We start from the raw sequence: 25,530 nt of genomic DNA on the forward strand, positions 1-25,530 counted from the left end.
GATGCACAAGTTCAAACATACATTCACACACACACAAAAAGGAAAAAATCCATTCTCTTTAAGGCGTGGATTCATCCAACAAAGATTCATCGAGCAATATTCCGGGCACTGTGCAAGACAGAGAAAGCCAGCTCATCACTGGTCTTGATTTCAAAATGTAGCTATTTTGAGTCCTGCCGAGATACCACTGGGACTCCGTGGCGATATGGAATTCAAAAATAACATTCACTTGTTCCTTTCAGAAATCAAATATATGACTTCACATTTTAATTAGTATATTCATTTCCACAAAGGATACACTGTACAGGGCACGTCTTTTGGAGGGAACGAAGTGTAAAGGCTATTCACACAGGCGGCAGAGTCTAGAGTCAACTGCCTGAGTTCAAATCCTGTGTCCACCACTTAGCGCTCGTGTCATGTCTGGTAGGTCAACTTGGTCACCTTCTGGCTCAGTTTCCCTTCCTGGAAAATGAGGTTGATAATACCTTCTCTCTCATATGTTGCAAAAGAATACACTTAAATACTACACGTAAAGCTCTTACAAGAGTGCTTGGCACAGAGTAATCACTCAAATAATAGTTATCAACGTTAGTTCCAGGACTAATGCAACTTCTGTGCAAGAGCGGCAAGGACTAAGCCCCTGTCAAGACATCCCAGCTCTTTATTCCGTGAGTCATCTGTACCTTCAAGGTAGAAGCAATAAAGTTCATTGGCCAAGTGAAATGTGTATTTCAAGTAGAATTGATGTTTTATTAATTCTGGTTCTATCAGAAGAGTAACCATAGACTTTAAATCTGAAATGAGCCCTAGGAGTTATAGCTCAGTTCCTGAATTTCCAGTTAAAGGAAACTAGAAACCAAAAAAAAAAGACTATTTTGCCCGAGTTGGCCAAATGCTTGGATGTCTTAACTCCTAGACCAGGACATCTTTCATTAATTACCCTATTCTTTTTTTATTTTGAAGCTTTTTTTTTTTAACTGAATAGAGTCAGTTTACAATGTTGTGACAGTTTCTGGTGTACAGCATAATGTTTCAGTCATCCATATACATACATATATTTGTTTTCATATTCTTTTTCATTATAGGTTGTTACAAGACATTGAATATAGTTCCCTGTGCTACACAGTAGAAACTTGCTGTTTATCTAGTTTATATACAGTACTTAATATCTCCAAACCTCAAACCCCCCATTCCTGAGTCTTTTCTCTCTCTGTGTTTCTGTTACGTAGATCAGTACTCTGGAGCATTCACCTGCTTTAGCATCAGATAGACCTGGGTGTTAATCCTGACTCTGCCACTTACTAGTTATGGGAAGTTGGATAATTTACGTAACCTCTGAAAGTCTATTTCCTCTTTGTGAAACGGGGCAATATTACTTCAGTGTGGAGTTCTTGAAATGGACTGAGATAGCACATACACAGTGTCTACATGGCAGCTCTTTGGTAAATCCTATCCATTGTCGGTATTGTTGCCTGTTGTTTACATTGTTATAAAGCTAATTGACTTCTATCCAGAGAATATTGCTGGTTAGGCTTCTCAAATTTCACAAATAGAATGTCAACATTACCAACTGCTCCTCTTGCTTCCAAAGAACATAAATCTACCCTCAGTCAGCAATGCCTTGTCCCTGCATTCTTGGTACTTGTTGGCGATTATAAGTTTGGTTTGGCCCCACTGTGACAAGTGATGGAAGGATGCTTACCTAAGGAGCTCTATGAAGACGTGCCTTTACTGGCAAACGGGAAAGGGGGCAGTTCAGAATTAACTTGTCCAAAAAAAAAAAAAGAGCATAACAACGTGAAGGTCAAGGCAACCTTAGCGCGTGTCCCACCCAACCTTACATCATATTTTACTCACTACAGAAGTATCTGCTTGCCAAAAATCTTGTTAAAAATATTGATGATTCCATCACTTACTGTTCTGAAAAACATCTTAAGTGAGAAATTGCTTTAAAAATTTAGTGCCTAGGGAGAAAAAAAAAAGGGGGGGGTCTCTCCAGGAAGGGGGCTCCTTCCTGGAGCCAGAACTGTGTATTTTACTTCCTTGTACTTCCTTTTTTGCCCTGGCTTGCGTGTATCTCAGAATTCAGTTTGAAGCTTAGTCATAGCATCTGTCGTGCTAAACCAACAAGAAGTCTCCTTTCCTTGATATTAATATGTTGCTATTTCATTTAATTTATTGTCACATCATTGATTATACTCACTTCAAAAATCTCTATGGAAAGAGATGGAAATAACCAAGCTGATGGATTAATGGAACTCTTCCTCCTCAGATGGTGGTACTCAAGCATCAGTGCTCATTAGAAGCATCTGCAGATCTTACTAAAAGGCATAGTGCTAAGGTGCGTTCTCCAGAGATTCAGATCTAATGGGTCTGTATTAGGGCCTTTTAACAACCTCCCAAATGGTCCTTACACAGGGAATCTATGAACTACACTTTGAGAAACATGGACTTAATGATTTCTACCTAGAGTATCTTTATTCCAGAGGATGCTCAAAATTTTAAGGAGAAAGTTAGCTTATTCCTGATTAGTAGGACAAATGTTAGGACAGTTTCAAATTTATTCATTTGTTGAGTACCTACTACATTCCACGAGTGAGGTAAATCCAAGGATACAGAGATAAATAAGACATGGTTCATTTCTTGAGAAGTTTTCAAATTTAGTGGGGAAGACGGACAAGTAATTACAATAATTAAAGTTCAATATATTTGCAATGATAGAAATTTGGGCTGGATGCATACGCAGGACAGGGCAGATAGAGGTCAGGGAAAGCTTCACAGAGGCGAGGACCAACAGGGATTTGATTGATGTAGAGCAGCTCATGGAACAGATCCTATCTCAGCGAGGGAGGGGAAAATGCAGATTTATTATGCAACCACAGGCTGACACTGACCCTAACCGAGGAGTAAAAGATGGACTGGAGCGTTTGGGACAGTAGCTATTAGAGGTGCTCTGAAAAACCAGAATGGGCTGCAAATTTGACCCACAAACTAACACTGAGTTTACACTCTATGTTGTCTTTCCTTGAACATCATTTTTAAATGCGGATATATCTACCATCTCATCAGCTTGGGCAGCTACAGTTTGGAGGCCAATCTGTGGTCCTATGTGAGCATCCAGAATCCCATCTCAAAGGCTACAGAAAATGTTCCTAAACCAAGCCACTTTAGACAACCAGGATACTATGGTGTCGCTTACAATTAAAATAGGGCTCCTGTTCCTTTTCCCAGCTAAACTTTCTGGTTAGCTAAATAAATAAATCAGTGGAAAATTCTACTTCTTATTAAACTTTCTTTGGCTGCTGTCAGAGCTCAGGAGATTAGGTCCAAAATGTCATTTAAAAGTAAACTGAGATTTTGATAACTGTGCCGTGGTTATATAAGATGTCAACAGTAGAGGAAGACAAGTGAAGGGTGCCTGGAAACTTCCTTATACTTCCTTCTTGACTCTTCTGTAAATTGCAAATAATTCCCAAATAAAAACCTTTTGAAGGGCGAACCAAGAAAGGCTCCTGTCCTACTCATTAAGCAGATGCTAAACCAAAAAATACGTTTTTCGGTTTTTCTTTTTTAAAGAATGATAAAAGTAAGTCAGAACCGAAATTCAACTTTTTTCTTGGCTTACGATTAAACTTGTGGTACATTTTCAGAATCATTTCGACAAAAATATTCTTAATAGTTGCTCTAGCTCCATCTAGGACTGAAATCAAAACAAGTTAACTTCATGTGGCTCTTGTCTGATCTCCCTGGTAAACACGTCTGACTCACGGTCATTATTCACCATCCATATTTACAAGCTAGGAAAAAGTTATTATCTCAAAGGCCACAGAAATGTTCCCAACTCAAGCCACTTTAGAGAATCGTAATGTCACAGAGGCAGAGTCCCTGCTTGTGAGGGTGCTGTGTATGTTTTATAAAGGAACTTGCGCTCTGATTCCTTCAGAGATGGAGCCACGGGGGATAAACCTCTGTACGCATCGCTCTGCTTCAAAGGGGACAGAAATGTAAACAGTGGCGTTGTGCCAGGATCGGGTGTCTTTGCTTTAGCCACCAAGAAGTCAGGGAAGGAAAACCAGGTATTCACTTAGGTTTATTATTCCCATTGTCAGGTTTTCTTTTCGTGATTGGAAAACAAAAGGAGAATCTGTTCAGAAACGAAGCACCACAGAGCCTCAGTGTGATTACTTTTCAACCACCCTGGGTCATTTTCTCTTTTTAAGTTAAAAATTAAAACGACCCTTCTGTTCTTTGTGGTGGTTGTCCTCTAACAGGAATCCCTGACTCAAGAATTCTTAAAATATGATGCTAGATGAAACAAATGTAGCCTATTTAAGAATGGATTCAAATGATCTAATATTGATTAGCATCTATGTTTTAATAATGGACCTGAAGAATGCATTTCTCCTTCTAGAGTGATTCTTCTCAGGTAATTGAGGATTGGATTTAAACACATGATTTAACACCTACAAAAAAGGGCATTCAACATGATTAATATCTGGGATGCAGACAGCTCAGGCAGATTAAAATTTAAAAATGAAATAACCTGCTTTTGAAGTCAGTGGGAGGAATAACTTTCATCAGTCAGGAAGATACCATAGAGATGGAAATAGCTCTGAAAAAAAGAAAGAAAGAAAATAGGAAGGAAGGAAGGAAGGGAGGAAGGAAGGAAGGAAGGAAGGAAGGGAGGGAGGGAGGGAGGAAGGGAGGAGCTAGAAGACATCTTCAAAATTAGCCTCCAATACTTTCTGGCTGTGTGTTAGTTGCTACATTAACTACTTTGTTCAGATCATGTTACTTTATCTTCTGCATAATTCTACAAGTTGAGCGTTGACACCTACATTTTCTGCATGAAGAAACTGAAGTTCAGAGAAGTCGAGCAATAGTACAGATCAAACAGCTAGTAAGCAGGAGAGGGAGGACTCACACCCAGATCTGCTTGTCTGGTTTGTTGTAAGGGTGTTGTATACAATTGCAAGGCAACGATTCTAGTAATACGATTTTGATTTCCCAATTTCTGAGTATGTCCTTAAAAAAGCCCTTGAATGGTCTATTCTTAGAGTACCAGACAGTCAGAGATTTCCTTAAGATACTATGAAGAAAATTATAAATGATGCCATCCTACAAAGAGCAAAGAACATGCTATTTCAGCCTTCACTGAGACTTCAACTTTAGGTAGCTGAATTCCTACCACCTTCTTGGCTTTCCTGACTTCTGCAGTCAAAAGAATAGAAACCATCACCCCGGTCTGCCTGTTTTCTCTTCTGGTTTCATTTCTTTCCTTTCACAAGATCCGTGTGACTTGTATTATTTTACTTAATATATTCCTTTTATTTCTACCAGAGAACCTTGATGGCTTTCTTTCCTCCTATATAACAATACATTTCCCCTCCAAGTATCTTCTCCCATCAACTAATACAGAGAATTGAGTAGGAGGAACTCAAGTTACTTTAGAATCAAATCATATTTACTCACACACACATTCACATTCAAAACTGGGGAGAGAGACCCTAATAAGAGCAAACATAAAAATGAGTATTGGATATTCATGACTTTCAATAGAATCAATAACCTAACTGTAATATTATATGAATGCAAATAAAACTCTTTAGAGAGAGTCTTGCAATTCTTTGAATTTATGAGACTATGTGTGTGTTAGTTGTAGTTCCAGATACCACAAGATAAGAGGATAAATTAAGACAAGAGGGAAAAATAAGAGGTTCAGAAAGTAAATAGTCAGGATGGTGAACTGGGGCAAGCAAACTTGGAAAAATAAAAATATTTGATGCATTTTTTTTTCATTTTTGTCCAGTGGATATAAATAGGAACTAGGTCTTGCAGGTGGTCATTGTAAAAGGACTGATTTTGGTTTGATTTAGATGACATATGTATTTCAAACACAGTTGTTTAGAATGGATTACTATGACAGTGCTGAGTTCCCCATAAATCAAAGTACTCAAGAAAATGATGGATATACTATTGAACTTGGATGTTGATTATTCCAATATGAGAAGTCTCAGGTTCTCCATCCTAAATGTCCTACTGAACAATCTCAAGAAAGCTGAGAAGGAAAATGAATCACTATCCAGTTCTTTTTTATAGTATTTCCTTTTTCTACAAAAGACAGTGCTGGACTTTGAGGGGGTACAAAGACACAAGAAAAGTAAGCTAAGCTCCTCTCTCTTCCACACCCCCACCACCAAAGAAGACTACAAATCATTTTGGAAGACAAGACTGATGCACTACACATAAAACAGAAAAGAATTTAGCGATTAAGGGAGAATAAAGACCATGAAGCGTAACATATAAACATTGCTAAGAGGTAGAACAACAATTTCAGAAGTTAAGAGGGATCATAGTAGGCTAGGCAAGCAGGATGCATGGAAAAACTAGGACTACAGTTTGACCTTGAAATGACAATCATACACTGAATGAATGTACTCCACCTTAAATCGGTTTTACAGTATTCTTGCATATTTTTCTCTAATTTAAAGTAACCTCAGTTGTGTGTGCATGTGTGCGAATGTGTGTACATACATGTGTATATTAATACATAAGCGTATATTAATATGTACGTATAAAGATGTATATTTGCATTTGTGCATAAAAAGAAAACTTGAGTCTCTATATGAAAATAGAATTTCTGGTGGAATTGCCAGGCGTCCTTTTAGGAAGATGGCAATTCTTAGACATTCTTCCATCTCTTCTGTTGGTTCTAATCGGCAGTGGAGGGGATGGATGCCTCCTTTCCAAACTGCTTCCAATTCCAAACAAATGAAGCAAAATGAGCAGTCATAACAATGACAATAAGGTGAAAAATAGCGAAGGAAAATCAGCATTGCCCTCAGAGTCTGCTTTGCAGTATAAATCCAGTAAGAGATCGCTGGAGTAAAATTCAAAGGAGACTGAGAATTCACCTGCACTTGCTCCCAAACTCTAAAAAGAGTAGTGTAAGATGAATAAATAAGGTTCTCAAAGTCCAGAGTGCTAACCATTACACCATGGGACCGGCTTATAAGGTTCTCAGAATTGACTGAGGCCCTTCAACTTTAGAGGAACAAAATTTTAGAAATATAGCAGCCAGACTATAAAGACACTTGATATTCCCATAGAAATTCCATGCCATCTCAGACATCTATAATGTAGTTATTTGGCTGGTGAAAAAAAAAAAGGGTTTTTTCCCTCAAGCTTAGAAATAAGCACAATTGTGCTGAGAAACTAGAAAGACATTGTAAAGCAGTATTTTTTGGTGTCAAAGTATACCAAAAATTACATTTACATACAGAAGGCAAAATGTACATTTATTTCTTAACAGGCAAAAATATTACCAAATGCTTCTTACTTCATGTTTTCAACAATCACCTAACAATCCTAGATGAATAATATTTTTTTTAGCTTTTATTATTTAATGATATTTCCTTATCTAATAATTTATCATTTAATGATATTAATTATTTAATGATATGGATATCTGCTTTCAATATATAATAACCACTTATGATAAGAAAAGATTTTAAGGCACTGTGATTATAATTATTGGCTATCATGATACAACTTCCATTTCAGAATACAATTTTTCAGGCCTAATCTGGTCCAACTCTGGACCTTCATTTATTTCTGCTATTAAAGGCTGTGTTACAAAGAGAGAAGCGTTGTAGTTTTCAAGTGTCCAGGTGACCAGTTTTAAAAATGGAGGGAAAACTCACTTTTATCCAATACGACCTTGATACTTAACAAAATGAAATAAAAATGTGCCACAGACTTGATTGGTAGAGGCAGGGAAATCTCAAACAGTAAAAGCTAACTGGGAAATCATAAGTTCACTGAAATTTAAGAGGATTGCATGTTAGGCATCAAAATGAGGACTTCTCACCGTGATGCTTGGTTAGAACGAAGACTTGGTGTCTGAAAATTGGAGTGGCATTTCTGGCTCTGCATCTGCAGCAAATCTGAGTCTCAGACTCCTTTTATGGAAAAATGGGCTGAATAATATCAGTTATGTATAGCCAGAGGGCTATGGGGAAGTTTAAATGAGCTACTGTACAATAAGTGTGGAAGTACCCATAATCTGTAAAGAATTATACCAATGTATTCTTATCATTAAAAGTAGTTAACAATAGCATTGCTATTTTATACTATAAACACATATTGTACTTGGCTTATCACTAATTCAAAGAAAGGTCTAAATTGACATAAAAAAAATCTTTATAAACGAAAAACAGCTCCATGTGGGATCTACCTCTGATATGGTTCTATTAAACATTTTGGAACCATTAATTTGGTAGTTGTTTCTTTTCTAGGATTTTTAAAAATGTATAAATTCTCAATTCCATATACCCAGCGTAGACATTTTTACACTTTCCTTTGTAACTTGCTTCACTGGCAGTCACCTGAAAGACCATGACTTGCTCCCCTTTGCTCTCTGAGCAGCCCCAGGAATTGATACAGAGGAGAGAATCTCTGTCCGTTGTAGGCTTTGTTCTGCAGAAACCCCCTAATCCTCTGTTTACCACAACATGAGTCTATTGCCATAGAAATGATAGCTGAGATCCCAGATTCAACATCACTGACTTCACAGCAGGGCCTCATAAAAGGAGAAGCCACATTAACAAGGAGGAGTGTCATTTATCAGCATCACAGGCAGTGTGTTGCCTTGAAAGGAAGGGTAATTGTCAATGTTCGAATAAAAATGCATGGATGAGCTATGTTGTTGGGTGTGCTGTAGTTCATTTTCTGTGTAGTACTGCCTGACTGAAAGTAATCTTTTGAAATTTAATGTCATTTAATAGTTTGCTTTTAAAAGGTCAGACTTTTCCCTTGATTGCATTCAAGCAGATGCTAATTAATCTTGTACAACTGATGTTTATGTGGTCAAAGATTTCCTTTTTCATGATGTGTTGTTTCTGTCTGTGTTTGTGTGTTTTGTCTTGATTCTATTAATAGAAGAGAGTGAACCTGAACAAGATACTAAAGGTATTTTTTTTTCTTTCTGCACTGCTTCCTTTTAAATGTATGTTTCGATTCAACTGTTTATTTCTCTGACCTTATAAACAACTCCAAGTGCCATGACTTTGTAAGGAAATAGCAAACGACGTATGGGGAGTGTTAATTCAGCATTTAACAGTGTCATTAGATGGCCTGCTTTATTACATAATATAATTACTGAGCATTTACTTTTATTAAGAAAAGACTTAAACTTTGTATCCCAAACTCTGAAAATGCAAACTAAAGGAAATGACATAAGTCAGCACGAGACTATCACTCTCACGCAGATCAGAATAGAAAGTTCCTTTGACCAAAAGCCTTAGGGGCTGGGGGGCGGGAGTGGAGGGTACAATCTTTGGAGACATGTAAAAATATCAAGGTGCCAGGTTTTACTGTCATTACTTCAAGTAGACAAGCATTATGCAACTGCTCCAAACCAAACCAAACCAATCAAGCTCTCCTAACCTAACTTTTGTATATTTTGGATGAAAACACGAGTTCTCATATAACACAGTTCGGCTCTAGGCATAAACCCCAGGCTGGTATTCTTTGAAAGAGCACCTCCTCATCTTAGTATTTTGAGTAATTTCTTAGTATTTCTAAATATCAGGCTGCTTATAACTAAATTTAGATAAAATCACTTCACCTGCTCCTGTGTAATTTTTCTTCTTTTTTAGTTTTGGCTTTCTTTGTTTTCAATTTACTCCTATCAGTCATTGCTGGTTTGAATCAGGTAACCCCAAAAAACTCTTTAAGGGAAGCTAGAAAATAAGAAAGAAAGCAAAGAACAAAAGAAAATAAAATCCATGCAAGCTCATTGTGTCCTTTGGAATAATTGCTCAGAAATAGAATTTATAAGGGGCTTAAGTATTCCTCTGGCTCTATTCCCTTACCAAGAAAAGAGAGGTAATTCATCTCAAGCCAAGCTGCCTATTAATTTCAGGATTTAATTTGGGTCCCCCGTCTATCAGGCTTTCCATTACACGACCAGTGCCATTTCAGAGTGAATAATGGCTCCATCTCCTGATTACAAATTCAGATTACCCCTTAAAATGACAACCAATAATAGAACTTATTCTGTATCTGAAAGAGCTTTGAAAAATGGAACAAGAGAGACAGGCAGAGTGGGGTGGGAAGGGAAGGGGAAGGAGGGAAGGAAAGCGGGAGGGAGGGAGAGAGAAGAAGGAAGGAAGGAAGGAAGGAAGGAAGGAAGGAAGGAAGGAAGGAAGGAAGGAAGGAAGGAAGAAAGAAAGAAAGAAAGAAAGAAAGAAAGAAAGAAAGAAAGAAAGAAAGAAAGAAAGAAAGAAAGAAAGAAAGAGAAAAGAGAAGAGAAGGAAAGAAAAAGAAAGAAAGAAACAAACAAACAGAATGAAAGAACCAAGAAAAGGGGAGAGAGAAAGATGCCAAGACAATATGGTTATGTTATAAAGGACTTTGGAATCACTGGCTGCCTAAGCCCAGTTTTGAATATAGGGATTCTCAACCTGCAGTTAGTACTGTAAGTCTATCCAGGAGAAATTAAAGCCCCAACCTCAGGGATGGACCCCACGAGAGAAAACCCAGGGATAAATAGATTGCCAGTGTCTATTTCCTATGTTGCTGATGAACAATAATGTGCTTTCCCGCAGGAAAGCAAGTGGGAAAGAGCTCACAGTAAGTTGGAGAGTTATGGATAAGATGATCTATAGGAAGAAGAGTTGGATAATTTTTTTCTTTAAAAATTCACATCAAAACGGTAGTAAATATGCTCCAAACTGCTAAGGAATGAAATGCCCCTTCTATCCAACAGCTTGTTTATGTAGCAAAAATACTTTTATGTTGTCTTTCATGCAAATAAAAGGCAAAATAGGGATATTCAAAGGACATTTTATTTGATATGAAACATATCATATTACTTTTAAAACTGATGACTTAGACTGTATTTTGTTTGTGGCTACCACTAAAACATGGGAGTTTATTATTGAACTTCATCTAAGTTTATTATGACAGGTGTATTATTATCCATGGAGCAGTCTGGAATTTATTTTTAATGGCAACTGGTGTTATTGTTTTTAAAGTTTGATAAATGTGGTGAAATTTCTTTCACCACCCCTTCACCTTTTTCCTTAGACCTGGCAACAAATACAGATGGGTATAAAAATACTCATTTTATTGCTGATAAAGCTGGATCAAAAAATAAAGCTAAGAATTAGGCTCACAAAGCTTCTGATTCCTCCCCACTCTTCAACTTTTCACCTGAAGTTGTAAGATGGACAAGCCCTGACCTGGGGAACTTACCTACTGCACATTAACGCCATATCCTTTTCATTTGCTGGGTATCTGGGAGAATGATGGCTCAGAGAGGACTGAGATACTCATCATGTATGCAAGTCCCTTTCCCCAGTCTCACCAATCAGAGGAGTCACTCACTCATTCATTCATTCAGCAAATATCTATTTTTTTAACATTTTTTATTGATTTATAATCATTTTACAATGTTGTGTCAAATTCCAGCAAATATCTATTGAGTGCCTACCGTGTAGCATGCCAGGTTCTGGATCAATCGGTCTATCAATCAATCAATCATTTGTCTGTGTATCTATCAATTAGCCTGTGTTAATGAGCAAAACGAGCTCTTCCCTTACGAAACTTACACTCCAAGAGAAGAGACAGCCAAACAAACAAACAAACAAATCAATAGATATAACATGATGACAAGTGCTATGAAGAGACAAAAACAAGCGTGAAGAGGAAGGGTCAAGAAAGCATCATTAGGAGACATCTGAGTCAAAACCCAAAAGACATCTGCAACTTTTTTTTGAGGGAGGGAAATTGGGAGAAAAGGTAGAATCTATCTTTCAACACTAAACAAAGAGGCAAGTTTCTAATTTATCTTTTGGCAAGAATGTGGGAGTGCAGGAGAAACCAGCTTCCCTTTACTTCTTGGTCTTTTTTTTTTTTTTTTTCCTCTTAACTCACCAGACTTAACAATGAAACCCATGGTCAACCAAGGATGTATGTGCCCCTTTGGAGGAGCCCAGCAGTTTGTCGGCACAGCCCTACATTCACACCATCTACAGTGCTAACAGTGCTTCTTTCTGTACCCTTCTGTGTTCCACTGGACCTCCTGGAGGGTTCTGATGTGGGACAAAGCAGCACATTAATTAAATTAACTCCAAGGCTATGCTGACCTCCAGAGTGATGATGGATTCTATCTTATTTACCATCTCAACATCTCACATAATGCTTAGCTGTGTTGTGCAATATGGACCATCAGAGGTTTTGCAATGAGCCCAAACGATATTCCAAATAACATAATGCCAGCCAAGAGGAAAAAAAAAATGCCACCAATTACAAAATAAAATAAAACCAAATAAAATAAACCCTCCCTTATTACTAAATTTCCAGGAAGACTTTAAAGTCACCAAATGAAAACTCTTGCCTTTGTAAATTAAAGCAGAAAAAAAAAATCTAGATTTCATTCTTTTCCAGTTTCTTCTTCTCATTTTCAGCCAGAAGGCTCTCATTCAGGTTTAAGAGTACACTGACTCGTGTTATCTCCAGCAGCTGCTGTCTGCATGTTTCCAGCATTCATGGGATTGACATAATCCCCACTCCCAATATTTCAAGGATCCTGCTTTTTTCCCCCAGATTCTCAGAGGCAACGGGATCCATAAAATGGATCACTGCACTAGTCTCACTCCCAAAAAATTTGAGTCACACAAGTATAGCCCCAGCCCCTATGAATTATTTCAGCCAAATAATGAACATGGACTCAAATATGTTTTGTAATCTAGGTCTTCATGATTGTGGCCATAAAACGTCAGAAAGGAAGAGAGCACCTGGGTGTACCCTTGCTCAGATGCTAGTCACTCTGTGTTAGTTGTCAAGGGTCCACATCCTGTGAATTTAGACTGAGTGGGGAGAACCCTCCTATCAGGTGGTCAGATGAAGTACCATGTTTGTCACGCTGGAGGAAATGTACATGGCCTCCTGGCTGCCCTGTCTTTTTGAGAAATTCAGACTTTCCAGTGGTCGCAGCCTCTGTCATCGAGTCCTGATTGATGATTCCTTCAGACCCACCCAGCATATTCACAACTTTTTATTTTCCATTTCACCTTGGAGACTTGTTTTTCTGGAATTTCAGCAGAGGTGTAGCCTTCACCCCCTATTTTAAGCAGGCATTTTTAGCCATGGCCTCATCAGGATTGGCTCCATAATTTGTGAGCCTGGTGCAAATAACAGTACAATTCAAAAATCACTAATAATTTTAAGACACAGGCAGTAGAAAATGAAACCAAGCACAGGGCCCTCTAAGCATGGTGACCTGTGGGACTACACAGGTCACTTCCTCTTAGAACCGACCACCATAATGACTAGTACCCACCCCCTCCTGATACGGAATTTTTTCAGTCTGGAAATATTGCCTGCTAGGGAAAGTTGTCCCTAAGTCCCACACTTCGGTTCAACTTGGAACCACCCCCACGCCACAGAGTTCCAATCTGAAACTGTTGTGGATTTTTCTGAAGCTCTTAGCAATGACACCTCTGCCAAATATTTCCCCTCAGAACCTTACCTTTCTTCAGGAACTAGGTTTTCTGGTAACTTATGCTATTTCAAAGGCAGAAGAAGTATGAGTTCCACTACATGTTTTTCTGGAGTTGTGGGGTAGGTTCTACTGCATTAAAAAAAAATTCTAATGTAAAAATTTTTCAGTCTTATAGAGAAGTAGATACGGTAACATAGTAAATCTCCCTGTTCCTATTACCCAACAGCAACAATGATCAGTAGTCTACCATTTTTGTTTTATACATCCCAGTGCTATTGTGTTGCTGCTGGTTTATTCTAAAGCAAACTGCCGTGGAGGGAGAGTATATAGCTCAGTGGTAGAGTGCCTGCCTAGATGCACGAGGTCCTGGTTCAATCCCCAGTACCTCCATTAAAATAAACAAACAGATAAACAAACAAACAAATAAAGAAACAAACCTAACTACCCACCCCTAATTTCCTCAAGTATATTTCAACATTTTTTTTTAATTTTAAAGTAAACCCCAGACATGAATCCAACCAATCCACATGCACTTTGATGTAAGGACTTCTGGCACGATCACATTACCATTTTCATGACCTAGCCCATCCCCAATTAGCACAAATTTCTTACTACCATTTACTATCAGGACTTTGTAACTCCATAAATTTCACAATTTTTGAAAAGACTAAGCATCAAAGCATTGTGTGCATTGGAATATCATAGTCTATCATTATGTTCTGTGCTTTGGTTCTGGAAAACAGAAGGCAAGAGCAAAAAAAGTATTATATCTGCAGCAAATGGGCAATTAAAAGGATTCCATAATGGTCTAAAGAACACTGGATTTATGAATGACTGAAAAATTGTGCTGAACACTGGAATTTGACACAACACTGTAAAATGATTATGAATCAATAAAAAATGTAAAAAAAAATAAAGAACACTGGATTTGAAGTTAGAGGACTTAAGTTCCAGTTTCTCACCCATCAGTTTTATGACTTTGGAGAAGGAACTTAAATGAATGGGGATTTGGTTTCTACATCTACTTAATAAGAGCAGAAATCTAGTCGATCTCTGAAGGCTCTTCCAACGTTAGTGATTCTGTGAATCTGCGTATCCCTCAATTAGTTGTACACTCTGAACCTCAGATCCACTCTTTAATTAAAGGTTAAATTTTTCCCTCTTATCTAGTTGGTGGGGATTCAGCCTCAGAAAGGAACATAAACCACTCATTCTCCTGCCCACCTTTGCCTAAAATAGTCCTTTTCTTTTGCGGACCCTCACGTTCATCTCACTCTCTGAAGAGCTGGGCACATTTTGTCTGTCCTCCCACTATGACAGTTGAAGGTGTAAAGCATTAATTAATTCTTTCATTAATTCAGTTAAATATTATTACTTTCGTAGGCAGTCTTCTAGGGACTGAACAAAACAGGCAAGGTTTTTGGTTGCTGAGAACTCATGATCTAGTAGGGAGAGACAGACAATAGGCAAACAAAAGATACATAGTTTGGGATAGTGGTGAGGTCTGGAAAGAAAACAAAATAGGATGATGGAAAAATGAATAGGGGGGAAGGTTAGACTTTATGTTGGTGGGTCAAGGAGGGCCTTTCTGAGAAAATGTCACTTAAACAGAGACTTGGATGGTACAAGGAAACTGCCCCGTGAAGATCTGAGGGATGCACGCTCCAGGTCAAGGGATGGCATGGGCAAGCTCGTAACTTGGGAACAAGCCTGGGGTAGCCTGGAGTAGTGAGAAGCATAGGGTCAAGTATAAATGGCTTAGAAGCCGGGGCATAGCATTTGCTATTATCCTTAAGACAGAGGGAACATGAACGATCTTTCACAGGAGACCACGATCTGATTTGCATTTCTAAAACACCACTCCGGCTTGACCATTCCCTGTAGGAGAGTCACTCACCACTTCTGTTTTCCTAACAGTTTTTGCCAGAATCCTGCGGGCTCCCGAATCCCACAATGTCACCTTTGGCTCCTTTGTGACCCTGCGCTGTACGGCAACAGGCATCCCTGTCCCCACCATCACCTGGATTGAAAACGGAAATGCTGTGAGTGCCATCTGTATGGGGACTTGTCGGGGGAAGACCCACTGGTGGTGACTTTCAGGACAGACCACATATTAGTAGAGTTTGACCTTGATCTCTGTCATTGGTCCCACCTGTACCTCCATTTTCCAAAGCTTTACAATATTTTCATCCTAGAAGTCACTGCCTTGGAAATTGAACTCCACAGGTTTACTTCTCTCCTTGTGTCATGGGGAATAGTAGAAAATCAAATTCATTCTTTATGCTTTGGTACAAAAGGAAAGTGGTAACAATTCCTTCCCACACAAAACTCATCTGTTTAAGAATTAATTCACTACTGGAGCGTACTTTGATGAAAAGTAATCCAGAATTAGATCCCATGTCTGTTAGTGCAACATTCTTCTTTTATTTCTAATACTCATAGTAACAACTAACCTATAGTAAGTGATTGCTATGACCAGCGCCTGTCCTAAGCATTCTACATAAAAGTATTCATTTATTCATTCTACAAATATTACTGAACATTATCTGGGCATTAGGCATTATTCTAGACATTGTGGATATAGGTGTAAACAAAACAGATAAAGTTTCCCACCCTCGAATTGCTTACATTATAATGGGGATAAACAAACAATAAAATGAACAAACAGTAGAATCTACATTCTATGGGGATAGTATCAAATGCCAGGGAGAAAAATAAAGCAGGAAAATGAGACAGAAAGGACAACCTTAGAAGAAAGATTCTGTTTTCAATAGAGTGGTCAGGGAAGCCTTATCTAGATGAAGATGTTTGAGCAAAGATCTGGAGGAGGCTGAAGGAGGAGGCTATGTAGATAACTAAGGAAAGATAATTAGGCAAAGGCTCTGAGATAAGGGCGCACTTGGTATGTCAGAGGAACAGCCAGTAGGTCAGTGTGGCTAGAGATGAGTGAGCAAAGAGGAAAGAGGTAAGGAGTGTGTACAGGCGTGAATCCTATAGGTTTATGTAGGTCACTGAAACAATTTGGCTTTATTTGAGTGAAATGGGATGCCATTGTAGGTCTGTTTCTGTCCTCTGTTTTCCTGCTGATTTTCTTTCATTGTGTTTTGTTTCTTTGTGTGCTTAGTTATCTCTGACTACGGCTGTTCATTGTTTTGAAGAAAAAAAAAAAGTCAAGGATTAATTTGAGGTCTAGATGAAGGCATTTCTCTCCAAAGAGAATTTTTGTTTGTTTCTGCTAGGGTCCAGGGCCTACTACTAATCTTGGACTGCCTTAAACTAAGCTCAAGATTTGAAGCCCCGTGGACTTCCCAGATCATTACAACATGGTCTTCAATTCTTCATGTGGGGCACTTCATTTGTAGTTCACACAAATATCTCCCTGATATCCAGTTTTATGAGATGTTAGTTCATTGTATGTCCTATTAGGCTCCTCACTTTTATGGAAACTTAGTTTTAATTTCTGTCTCCTCATTCCTCAAGGGCATCCAAGGGAAAGTTAAACTTTTCAGGGTTAGAGAATTGTCTTAGGAGAAATAGAAGCTTCTAAGTTTGTTATATCTGTTAAAAATATTTTTTGAGAATTTTGTTTTCAGTGTGAGTTGCTCTGAGTAACATAGCTTACCCATATCTTAAGCAGGAATCCATCATGGATTATTGTTGTAATTTTATTTTATAGACTTGTCTATTTATGTTTAGTTTGCACTCAGTTTCTAGTTTCTGACAGTATTTATGAGATTAAGAGTGCTTATTTTTTATCTTAATTTAATAGGTTTTTTTATCTAAATGTATTTTAAAGTCATATGCCTTATCAATTATTTCAACTTCTTGATGAACATGTAGTTTTCCGCTTTAAATTGCAAAGCTTCCCTTATCGTGAATCATTCTTTCATTCTTTGAATACTTTACTTTTTTTTTTTTTGAATGGTATTGTTTCAGTTTGCTGTAATTTTATTTAGGATTATTGCATCTGTTTTCAAAAATGGGAATGGTCTATTTTTTATGAGCTATTTTGATCAAGGTTTTGTTAACAATATTATACCAGCCCTACAAAATCAATTGGCAAGTTTACGTATTTCCTTTTGATACAGAACTGGAGGTGAGGAGCTTCAGGTGAAAATCTCTCCTAAACTCAGGGACATTTTCCTCTATTGTATCTTTAATTATTGCTTCTCTCTTCTCTCTGTTCTCTCTACTTAGACTTCTATTAAATGAATTTCTTTTAAAACTACAATCTTTCCAATGTTTATGCTCTGCATACTTTTGTAGATGGACAAACAGAGTCTTACTTAATCTGTCAAATTTTCTCAGGTTCTAACACCCATCATCAATGCCCACCATAAGAACCCACTAAAAAAAATCTCATTCACAAATTCTAGATTATGGACAGATGCTGCAGCCTAGTGCTATATGCATACATAATAGTCACAAAGTTCTTCAACTGCTTTACTGACTCTCTCAAAGTTTCCTCCCACCTATAGCCCTGTTCTCTGAACTTTGGAATTTTCTATGACTTGCTAGAGAAAATTTATTCATTCTCCTCTCAGTAAACTTTTAGGCTCCAGCTACTTTGTTGATACTAATTTTTCTATCATTGCAGTCACATTGCTTTGTATCTTCCAGAAATTGTTGAAAAATCCTTGCCCTTTGATTATTATACTCATCCATCTTTCTATGGATTTATTTTTCCTAATTTTAGACACTATTTATCTTTGGTGAGTTCAGTTAGAAAAAGGAAAGTCAAACTTGTGGACTACAACTATTATTGTAACTCAGGTGTTGAACAAGCATGACTTGTGTGTAATCCAGCCTCATTTAATACTTTCTCTGCCCTCTTAAGTTTATTCAGCAGGGAAGGTTCTTTTTCCACCATTGAGGTCTACCCCAAGCAAGCTCTGTGATTTTTCTGGTCACTTTTAGGTGATTTTAAATCACTAGCATCTTCCCAAATTAGTAATTTTAAGTGTCTAAGTCTAAGTAATACCCAAAGCCTCCAGCTGCATTCACAGATGAGATCTTTCCCTTCCTCCCTTCTCAGGACCTATTGCAGGAGTGCTACCTGCTACCTGCCTTCCACAAAAGTCTTGTGGCTGGCTTCTTATCTCATACTCAACATTCTTGACCCATCTCCTAACTGTTATTTATGACTCCTCCAAGTTTGGGGTGGGAGGAAGAGAGGAGCGGTAACTGGAGTGGAAAAATTCTAACTTAACTGGCACTCTTCTAAGTTGACTTTACACGCCTGTGTCTGACAAGTATTTAAAACTACTTCCATTACGGATACATTTGTGGTTCTTCAGAAATCAGGGAATATTCAAGATGACATCAGTGATGCTTTTCCCTCAGGATAGCCCTCAATTTGTTAGTTGATAGTAAGTTTCCTTATTGGGGTCCCATCAATCTTCCAAAAAGTCCTTTTGGGAGGATTTAAAATAACTCCAAATCAGATCCTCTATAAAACCTTTGTATCTACAAACTCTTGGATCTAGACCATCGAACAAAGCTCCTCTCTCCACTCCTTCCATTGGAGCCGCTAGGCAGCCTGACTGTGCTTTTTAGGTTTTATAGGTGGGAACGGATACTTGTCTGCTGTGTCAACAAACTGCAGATATGTCAGGGTCTCCAAGACACCCTTAAGTCTGGTGATTCGCTAGGACTCAAGGAACTTAGAATATCTGTTGCACTCATGGTTACAGGTCATTACAGTGAAAAGGATACAGACAAAACTCCGTTAAGGATAATCAGTTCACCTTTTTCAGTGGCGTTTCATGGAGAGTACTTAATTCTCCCAGCAATGATGTGTGACACCATGTACAAACATTGAACCAAGGAAGCTCACCTAAGCCTTGCTGTCAGAGTTTGTACTTTGGTCAGTTACATAGGCGTGGGAGGCTCACACGACTGACCTTAGCTAGTCTCCAGCCCTTCCAAAGGTCAAACTGATACAGCATAGCCTAGAGTCCCTGGTGAACAAAAAATGGTTAACATAAACTCTCTGGCATGGCCCAAGGTCTCAGGTTTTCAAAGACACTCTTATTAGGCAGGATATTCCAAGGGATACAAGGTTATCTCTCAAGAGCAAAGTCAAAGGCCAGTCCTTTCTTTCAAATGCACAGGGTTTGAACTCAAGCCAAGTTCAAGTCCACTGAATTTAACCCTAAACTACAGAGCAGGGAACATATACCAACTCTCCATGTGGTCCTACTGAAGACCTTCCTTCATGCCTTAAGAAGATGAAGTAGAGGTTCAAACCAGTCCTTTGGGTGGGGTGAGGCTGGCTCTCAATAAATGTAAGCAACTCAAACCTTGATTAGCCACCAAGATGGTTCTCAGTTATTTTCATTTTCCATGGCTTCCAGGATAATCTCTCTCCAACTTTTTGGTATCTTGGCTACAGTTTCCCATATATTATCCTAATACCATATATTAACAGTAGCATTTTAAAGTCACAGAAGTGTTCCAAATGAAGAGAAAAAAAAAAAAGAGAGAAAAAAAGAAGAGGAAAGGAAGAGAGGAGGACTGGGACACTAGACACGGGGAAAGGAAGACGGGGAGGAGAGAGAAGTGTGTGGAAACCAGAGAGTTCCTGTGTGAAATTTTGGTGGATGTTGTAAACCAAGCAAAAGATGCCAAATCCTAAGGTTACCCCAACTAATGTAGACTATCACCTTGCACTAGCATCCTCTAAGGCTAGCAATTCACTGATCACTTTTGTCTGCTGTGCTGTTTTTGCTGAAAGGCTTTTTCCCTTTCTGATACTCGAACAAAACCACTTTTTCCCTCCAAAGTTTGTTATTAAAATGGATTCATCTTATCTTATTGTCTACCATCCATCTCTCCAAAAAAGGTGCATCAACAAGTGAATGTCACTTTATAGGCTTGTGGAATGAGAATTAGGTGGGGAGTCAGAAGACCTAAGTCTTTAATGCTCCTCTTCAGCTAATGTAATTATAAGGAGGGGTCCCTTTACCACTCAGACATTGATTTTTCCCCTGTCTACAATGACAAAGATGCCAGGTGGCTGGAGGAAATGCTTCCCATTGTGACCTCCGGGCTAAAGTTCTTTAATGTTGTTAAGTTACAGTAAAGTAACTCATAGTCCCTGTTCTTCTTGATCTCTCTAATTAAATTTTCAGCTCTTCTGCAAAGCTGCAGAAGTGGTCTTAAGTCCCTCAAGGTAGTGTGAACATATGCCCTAAGAAAACTGGGGAGACTGATGATCTAAGTGTAATAATTTGTCTTACTCTGTGGAAACAGTAAGGAAGAAATTGGAAAGACGTATGTTTTTTAAAAATTCAGTATTTTCTAGAAACAGACTCACAGACTTCGTAAACAAACTTACAGAGGGTGGGAAGGGATAAACTGGGAGTTTGAGATTTGCAGATACTAACTACTATATAAAAAAATAGATAAACAACAAGTTTCTACTGTACAGCACGAGGACCTATATTCATTATCTTGTAGTAACCTATGATGAAAAAGAATATGAAAAGGAATTTATGTATGTATATGTATGACTGAAAGATTATTTTGCACACCAGAAATTGATACATTGTAATCTGACTATACTTCAATTTTTAAAAATAAAATAAAATTTGCTTTAAAGAGGAAAAAAAAATTCAGTATTTTCAAAAGACTCCTGTGAGTGTAGGGCTGAAAAATATGTGAGTATTCTCTACCAGAGGTGAGAAGTAATTAAAAAAGCCAGATGGTTTGAGTTAGTTTTGGTCTTACTGAGACTCTAACTTAATCGTTCAAGATGTGATTCACAAAAAAGCAGAAAGCAAAATAGATTCTTGGCCTCAGATTCTAAAACAGGAATAAAATAAACTAATAGTGACCTTCTTCCAGGAAGCATGCATACCAAAAGCAGCAGTTCTCCCGGTCAGAGACAGTGTTGCCGTCACAGCCATGTTTGGTTCTTGGTGCTACCAGCCAAGTCCAGGTAGAAGCCGAGATGACTTTGCCCGTGCTGATGCACATCACAGGAAATGAAGGCAATTTCAGGCATTTGATGGTGTACAAGTAACCAATCAGAAAAGTCCTGGAGGAGAGCAGGGAAGAGCCCACAGCCCTGATACCACTTTGGGTGGGCAGGATGAAGACAACGGCAGACCTGGGAGCCATCTGGCACAGAATAAAACAGGATTTGAACTGTGGCTTTTTCTAATTGCAAGCCAGTGAATTAACTTCACTAACCCACCACCAAGTATAATGAGTACCTTAAAAGATGTGAATCCTCCTTTTCTCCCCCTCCATGAATGTACCAATGAACTAAAACCCTGAACCATCAGAGCCCAAGAACAAGACAAAGGCAAGTAACACTGTGCCCCAAAGCAATGAAGAAGTCTTGCTTTCTTCCTACAGAAATGTCATTCATTTTTCATGAAAATGTATAGTCTTAGGTGAATGCACAGTGAGCAGTAATATTCTCTTTGTTTTACAACATTGCAAATAGTAGTTTGGTGTGGAGAGAGCAGAGATTACTTTTCTAAAAGAAAATGTCCTAGTATTTTAAAAACCGGGTTTATTTAAAGTCATACCGAGATCTCTATTATTTGGGCATTCAAATAAAAAAAGGTAGAAAATTTGCACATCCCTCTTGCTTTGTCCAATCAACATAGTTCCTAAAATATTTTTAAAAGGTGAATCATTTTAATTTATTAGAAGAATGTCATAAAATAAATAGCCAAATCATCTGTGCTGAAGATTGAGTTTTTGAATTTTCCTTAAAAGGAGGCTCACCTACATTTTATACACATTTTTAAGAGGCGGCATTTTGGGTTCAAAGTAAATGAGCTTTGGAATCACCTTATCTTACTCTCTGGGTAAACTAAAATAATTACATATATCAAGTGGAAGGTATTATGTGAAATATTTCAGCAGCCAGATTGAAAGAGGTCAATATTCATGGCTATGCTGATGAGAAAAACCATGGGAAATTTTCTTAGTCCCTTTTTCTATGATGCACAGACAGACGTCATCACCATGCCCTTAACACATGGACACTATCAAGCCACATCCTGAAGTCCCACGAGCTGTTCCTAGGCAGCTGGGACTATTTGCAAGACTAGGTCATTGAAGTCAGAATACCATTCAGAGGTCTTCCTTATACTGAGATCAAATCATGGTGGAGTTAACGAGATTATCCCCAACTGGGTGTAGATTCTCTCAAAACAGCATTATTAATGTGTTAATGATACGGGAAAAAAATATATTCCACTTCCTGTAGTGCCTCCTTGAGAAGGCTTTTGCATACATTATCCCAGGTGTGAACTAACACATCTACTTAACAGACCTTCCGGTTCGACGACCTCAGACGAGGTCAGTGTCTCAGAAAGGGAGCACCACACAGAGCAGAGAGCTGTTTATCCAGCTCATTCGGGTCAGTGTGCCAGCGTGACTTGGAGAAATAGTATATTTCCTGTAAAAACCAGAAAGAATCACCTCAATGAAGTCCTCGGCGTCACCTCAGCATACTTTGGTCAAAGCTCCCAGGAACAATCTGAACTCATCCTTTCGAGTTTTTCAACCCTAGGGGCAGAAAGATCAAAATGGAGGGCAACGGGGTGTGTTTAATTTTAGGTCATCAAAAATACTAAACTGTCGGTCGGGATGCTCCGTGAAGAAAGAAAAACAAATTCAAACTATGACTAACAAGGCCTGCTGTGTGTGAGTCACACACCGAATCAGGCGAGGCCTCTGGAAACAGGAGGAAAAGCACTTAGGAACCACATCATCGTCAAGCAATGAGCCTCGGAGCTTGCTGGTCTCCTCGCCGGACCACGTCAGCACCTGGGTGATGTCCAGGAGAAGGGAGGTCAGGCAGCTGAAAACTCACTTCTCTTTCCTCCCGAGAATGTTCTCGGTGACCGTGAGGAGGGACGGTCTGAGGTGTGAACATGAGAATAGTGTGAGTTTAGTCAGCATTTGGGGATGACTCTTTTCCGAGCCGCCTCCTAGTACAACTGTCCAGTTGACTTACCTCCTTGTCGAAGCAGGGAATGAATTTTGCAAAGGAGGAAGGTAACTGTTGTGCGGATTTCATGTACATCAACAGGAAAGGGATCATATTTACAAACAAAATATCCTGATAGCATAACGCATATTGACTGACAGAAATTTCAGGACTTTAGCTTAGTTCTCTTTGGGGATTTGTATTCAAATTCAAGGAGAGTTCAAAATTGTGTTTTAAATAGTTCAGTCCTTTTGATCTAACTTGATACTCACATCCATCAGAACTTGTACCTCTGATAAATATGATAATGATGAATTCAGTGAGAATTCCCAACTGAGTGTTAAGATATTTTTCTCTCTGCCTATTTTTCTCTTTCCCTCTTATCTGGGGAATCTGGGGAAAATGTCACAATACTTGATCTGACCTGGGAAGTTTTCCCAGTTCAGGTAAATCGATGTTCCCGTAAACCAGTTTTTCTCATAAGGGTGGAGACAAGGAGCGCAGGTAAAGAATAAGAAGACAAAGAAGCTAATTAATTGGACAAACTCACAGCCTAATTGCTCTAGAGAGTTACTGGTTCCAGAGCCAGCCCACGCCCTGGCAGCAGACGGAAGGAAAGCTGGTGTCACCTCAGGGCTTCCCTCTTTCTGGCTGGTCCAACCGTGAAACCCTCCCTCATGTGAAACAGTAAGACAACTGGCTCCAAGTTTCTCACTCCCAGCCTCATTGTCTCCTACCAGACAGAAAGCTCTCTTTCAAGGCCACCATGGTCCCCACCCCGACTCCTCCAAGATCAGGTCAAGGTAAACCATTAGCTGATTGGTTGTCATTCCATTCACACTCACCTCCAACTAGCATCTTCCTCTCATACGAGCAGTGATAGTTAATTAAAGAATAATTATTGAAAAGATGGACTAGTGCTCAAGAAAACAGTGAAGAAAGAATCACCACTTAAAAAAAAGAGGTTATCACCTTAACAATGACGTTGAAGTCAGACGTGTATTTTGTTCATGGTTGATTTCAGGTTACTGTTGTTACTGTTCATGTTTTCTAATAACTCTTCATTTATTGCTTTTGCTAGGACTAGGGAAGGCACTAAAACATAATGATTAAAAGCACAGGCTTTGCGGTCGGACGAACTAGGGTGTAAATTCCAACAGAGTGAGCCGGGCAGCTGTCTTTCTCAGAGTTGGAATAATGATGACTAATGCATACTTACATAAACTAACCTGTCAATTATCTCCTAATATTGTATTGATATCCTGGCTCGTAGAGGACTTGTCTAATTTGATTGTCTAATCTAAGTCGTGAGGCCAAAATAGAATTGGTTGTACAACCATTTTTATTGATAACCGTCCATCTATCTGATGTGCATTTATGGGGAACTGAACAGAGTTATGAAAATAAGTCCAAAAGTCTGCAACCTCTCATAATTGACTGTCTCTCTCTTCAAGACAGAGAGAATTATCTTGGTGAATCCACACAGTGTATCCTTCCTACCTTGCATTAGTTATCTGTTGCTGTATCACAAACGCCCCAAAGCATAATGGCTTAGAACAATAACCATTTATTGATGCTCACAAGTCTGTGGGTCAGCTGGTTGGTTTTGCTGACTTGGGCCAAGATTGCCTAATCTTGGCTGATCTAGATCCTGTGACTGGCAGGTTGACTGGGTGCTGGTTGGTCTAGAATGGCCTTACTTGTATACCTGGTGGCTATTGTTGGCTCCCACTTGGAGCAGTGGGGATAACTGGGCCATGTGTGCCTCATCCTCCAGCAGGCTAGCTCTGGCTTGTTCACAGGAGGTCACGGGTTCCAAGGGCAACAGGAAAGCAAGCCACAATGTGCAAGAACTTTACAAGAGCCTGTGTCTTGGTGAAATGTGTCGCAAGGCCAATCTAGATTCAAAGCATGGAGAAGAATGCTACCTCTTGAGGGAAGAGCTACAAAGTCATGTTGCAAGGTCATGGACACATAGAGAGAAAAGTTTTTGGCAATTTGAACAATCTACCATGCGCCTTTTGATTATAGTCCTAATCCCTTTTCTTTGCAGTCTACTGATGCA

General features: G+C 38.8%; 1 protein-coding gene across 1 annotated transcript in view; it reads left to right on the plus strand.

The window, feature by feature from the left end:
* MUSK (muscle associated receptor tyrosine kinase) overlaps positions 1-25,530 on the plus strand; it is an 87,158-nt gene that overhangs the window by 32,698 nt on the left and 28,930 nt on the right. Inside the window, exon 6 of the mRNA XM_072958988.1 lies at positions 15,428-15,552. Coding sequence (XP_072815089.1) covers positions 15,428-15,552 — 125 coding nt within the window. The remainder of the gene's footprint in view (positions 1-15,427; positions 15,553-25,530) is intronic.

This window comes from Vicugna pacos, chromosome 4 (assembly GCF_048564905.1).
Source record: "Vicugna pacos chromosome 4, VicPac4, whole genome shotgun sequence".
NCBI classification, from domain to species: Eukaryota; Metazoa; Chordata; class Mammalia; order Artiodactyla; family Camelidae; genus Vicugna; species Vicugna pacos.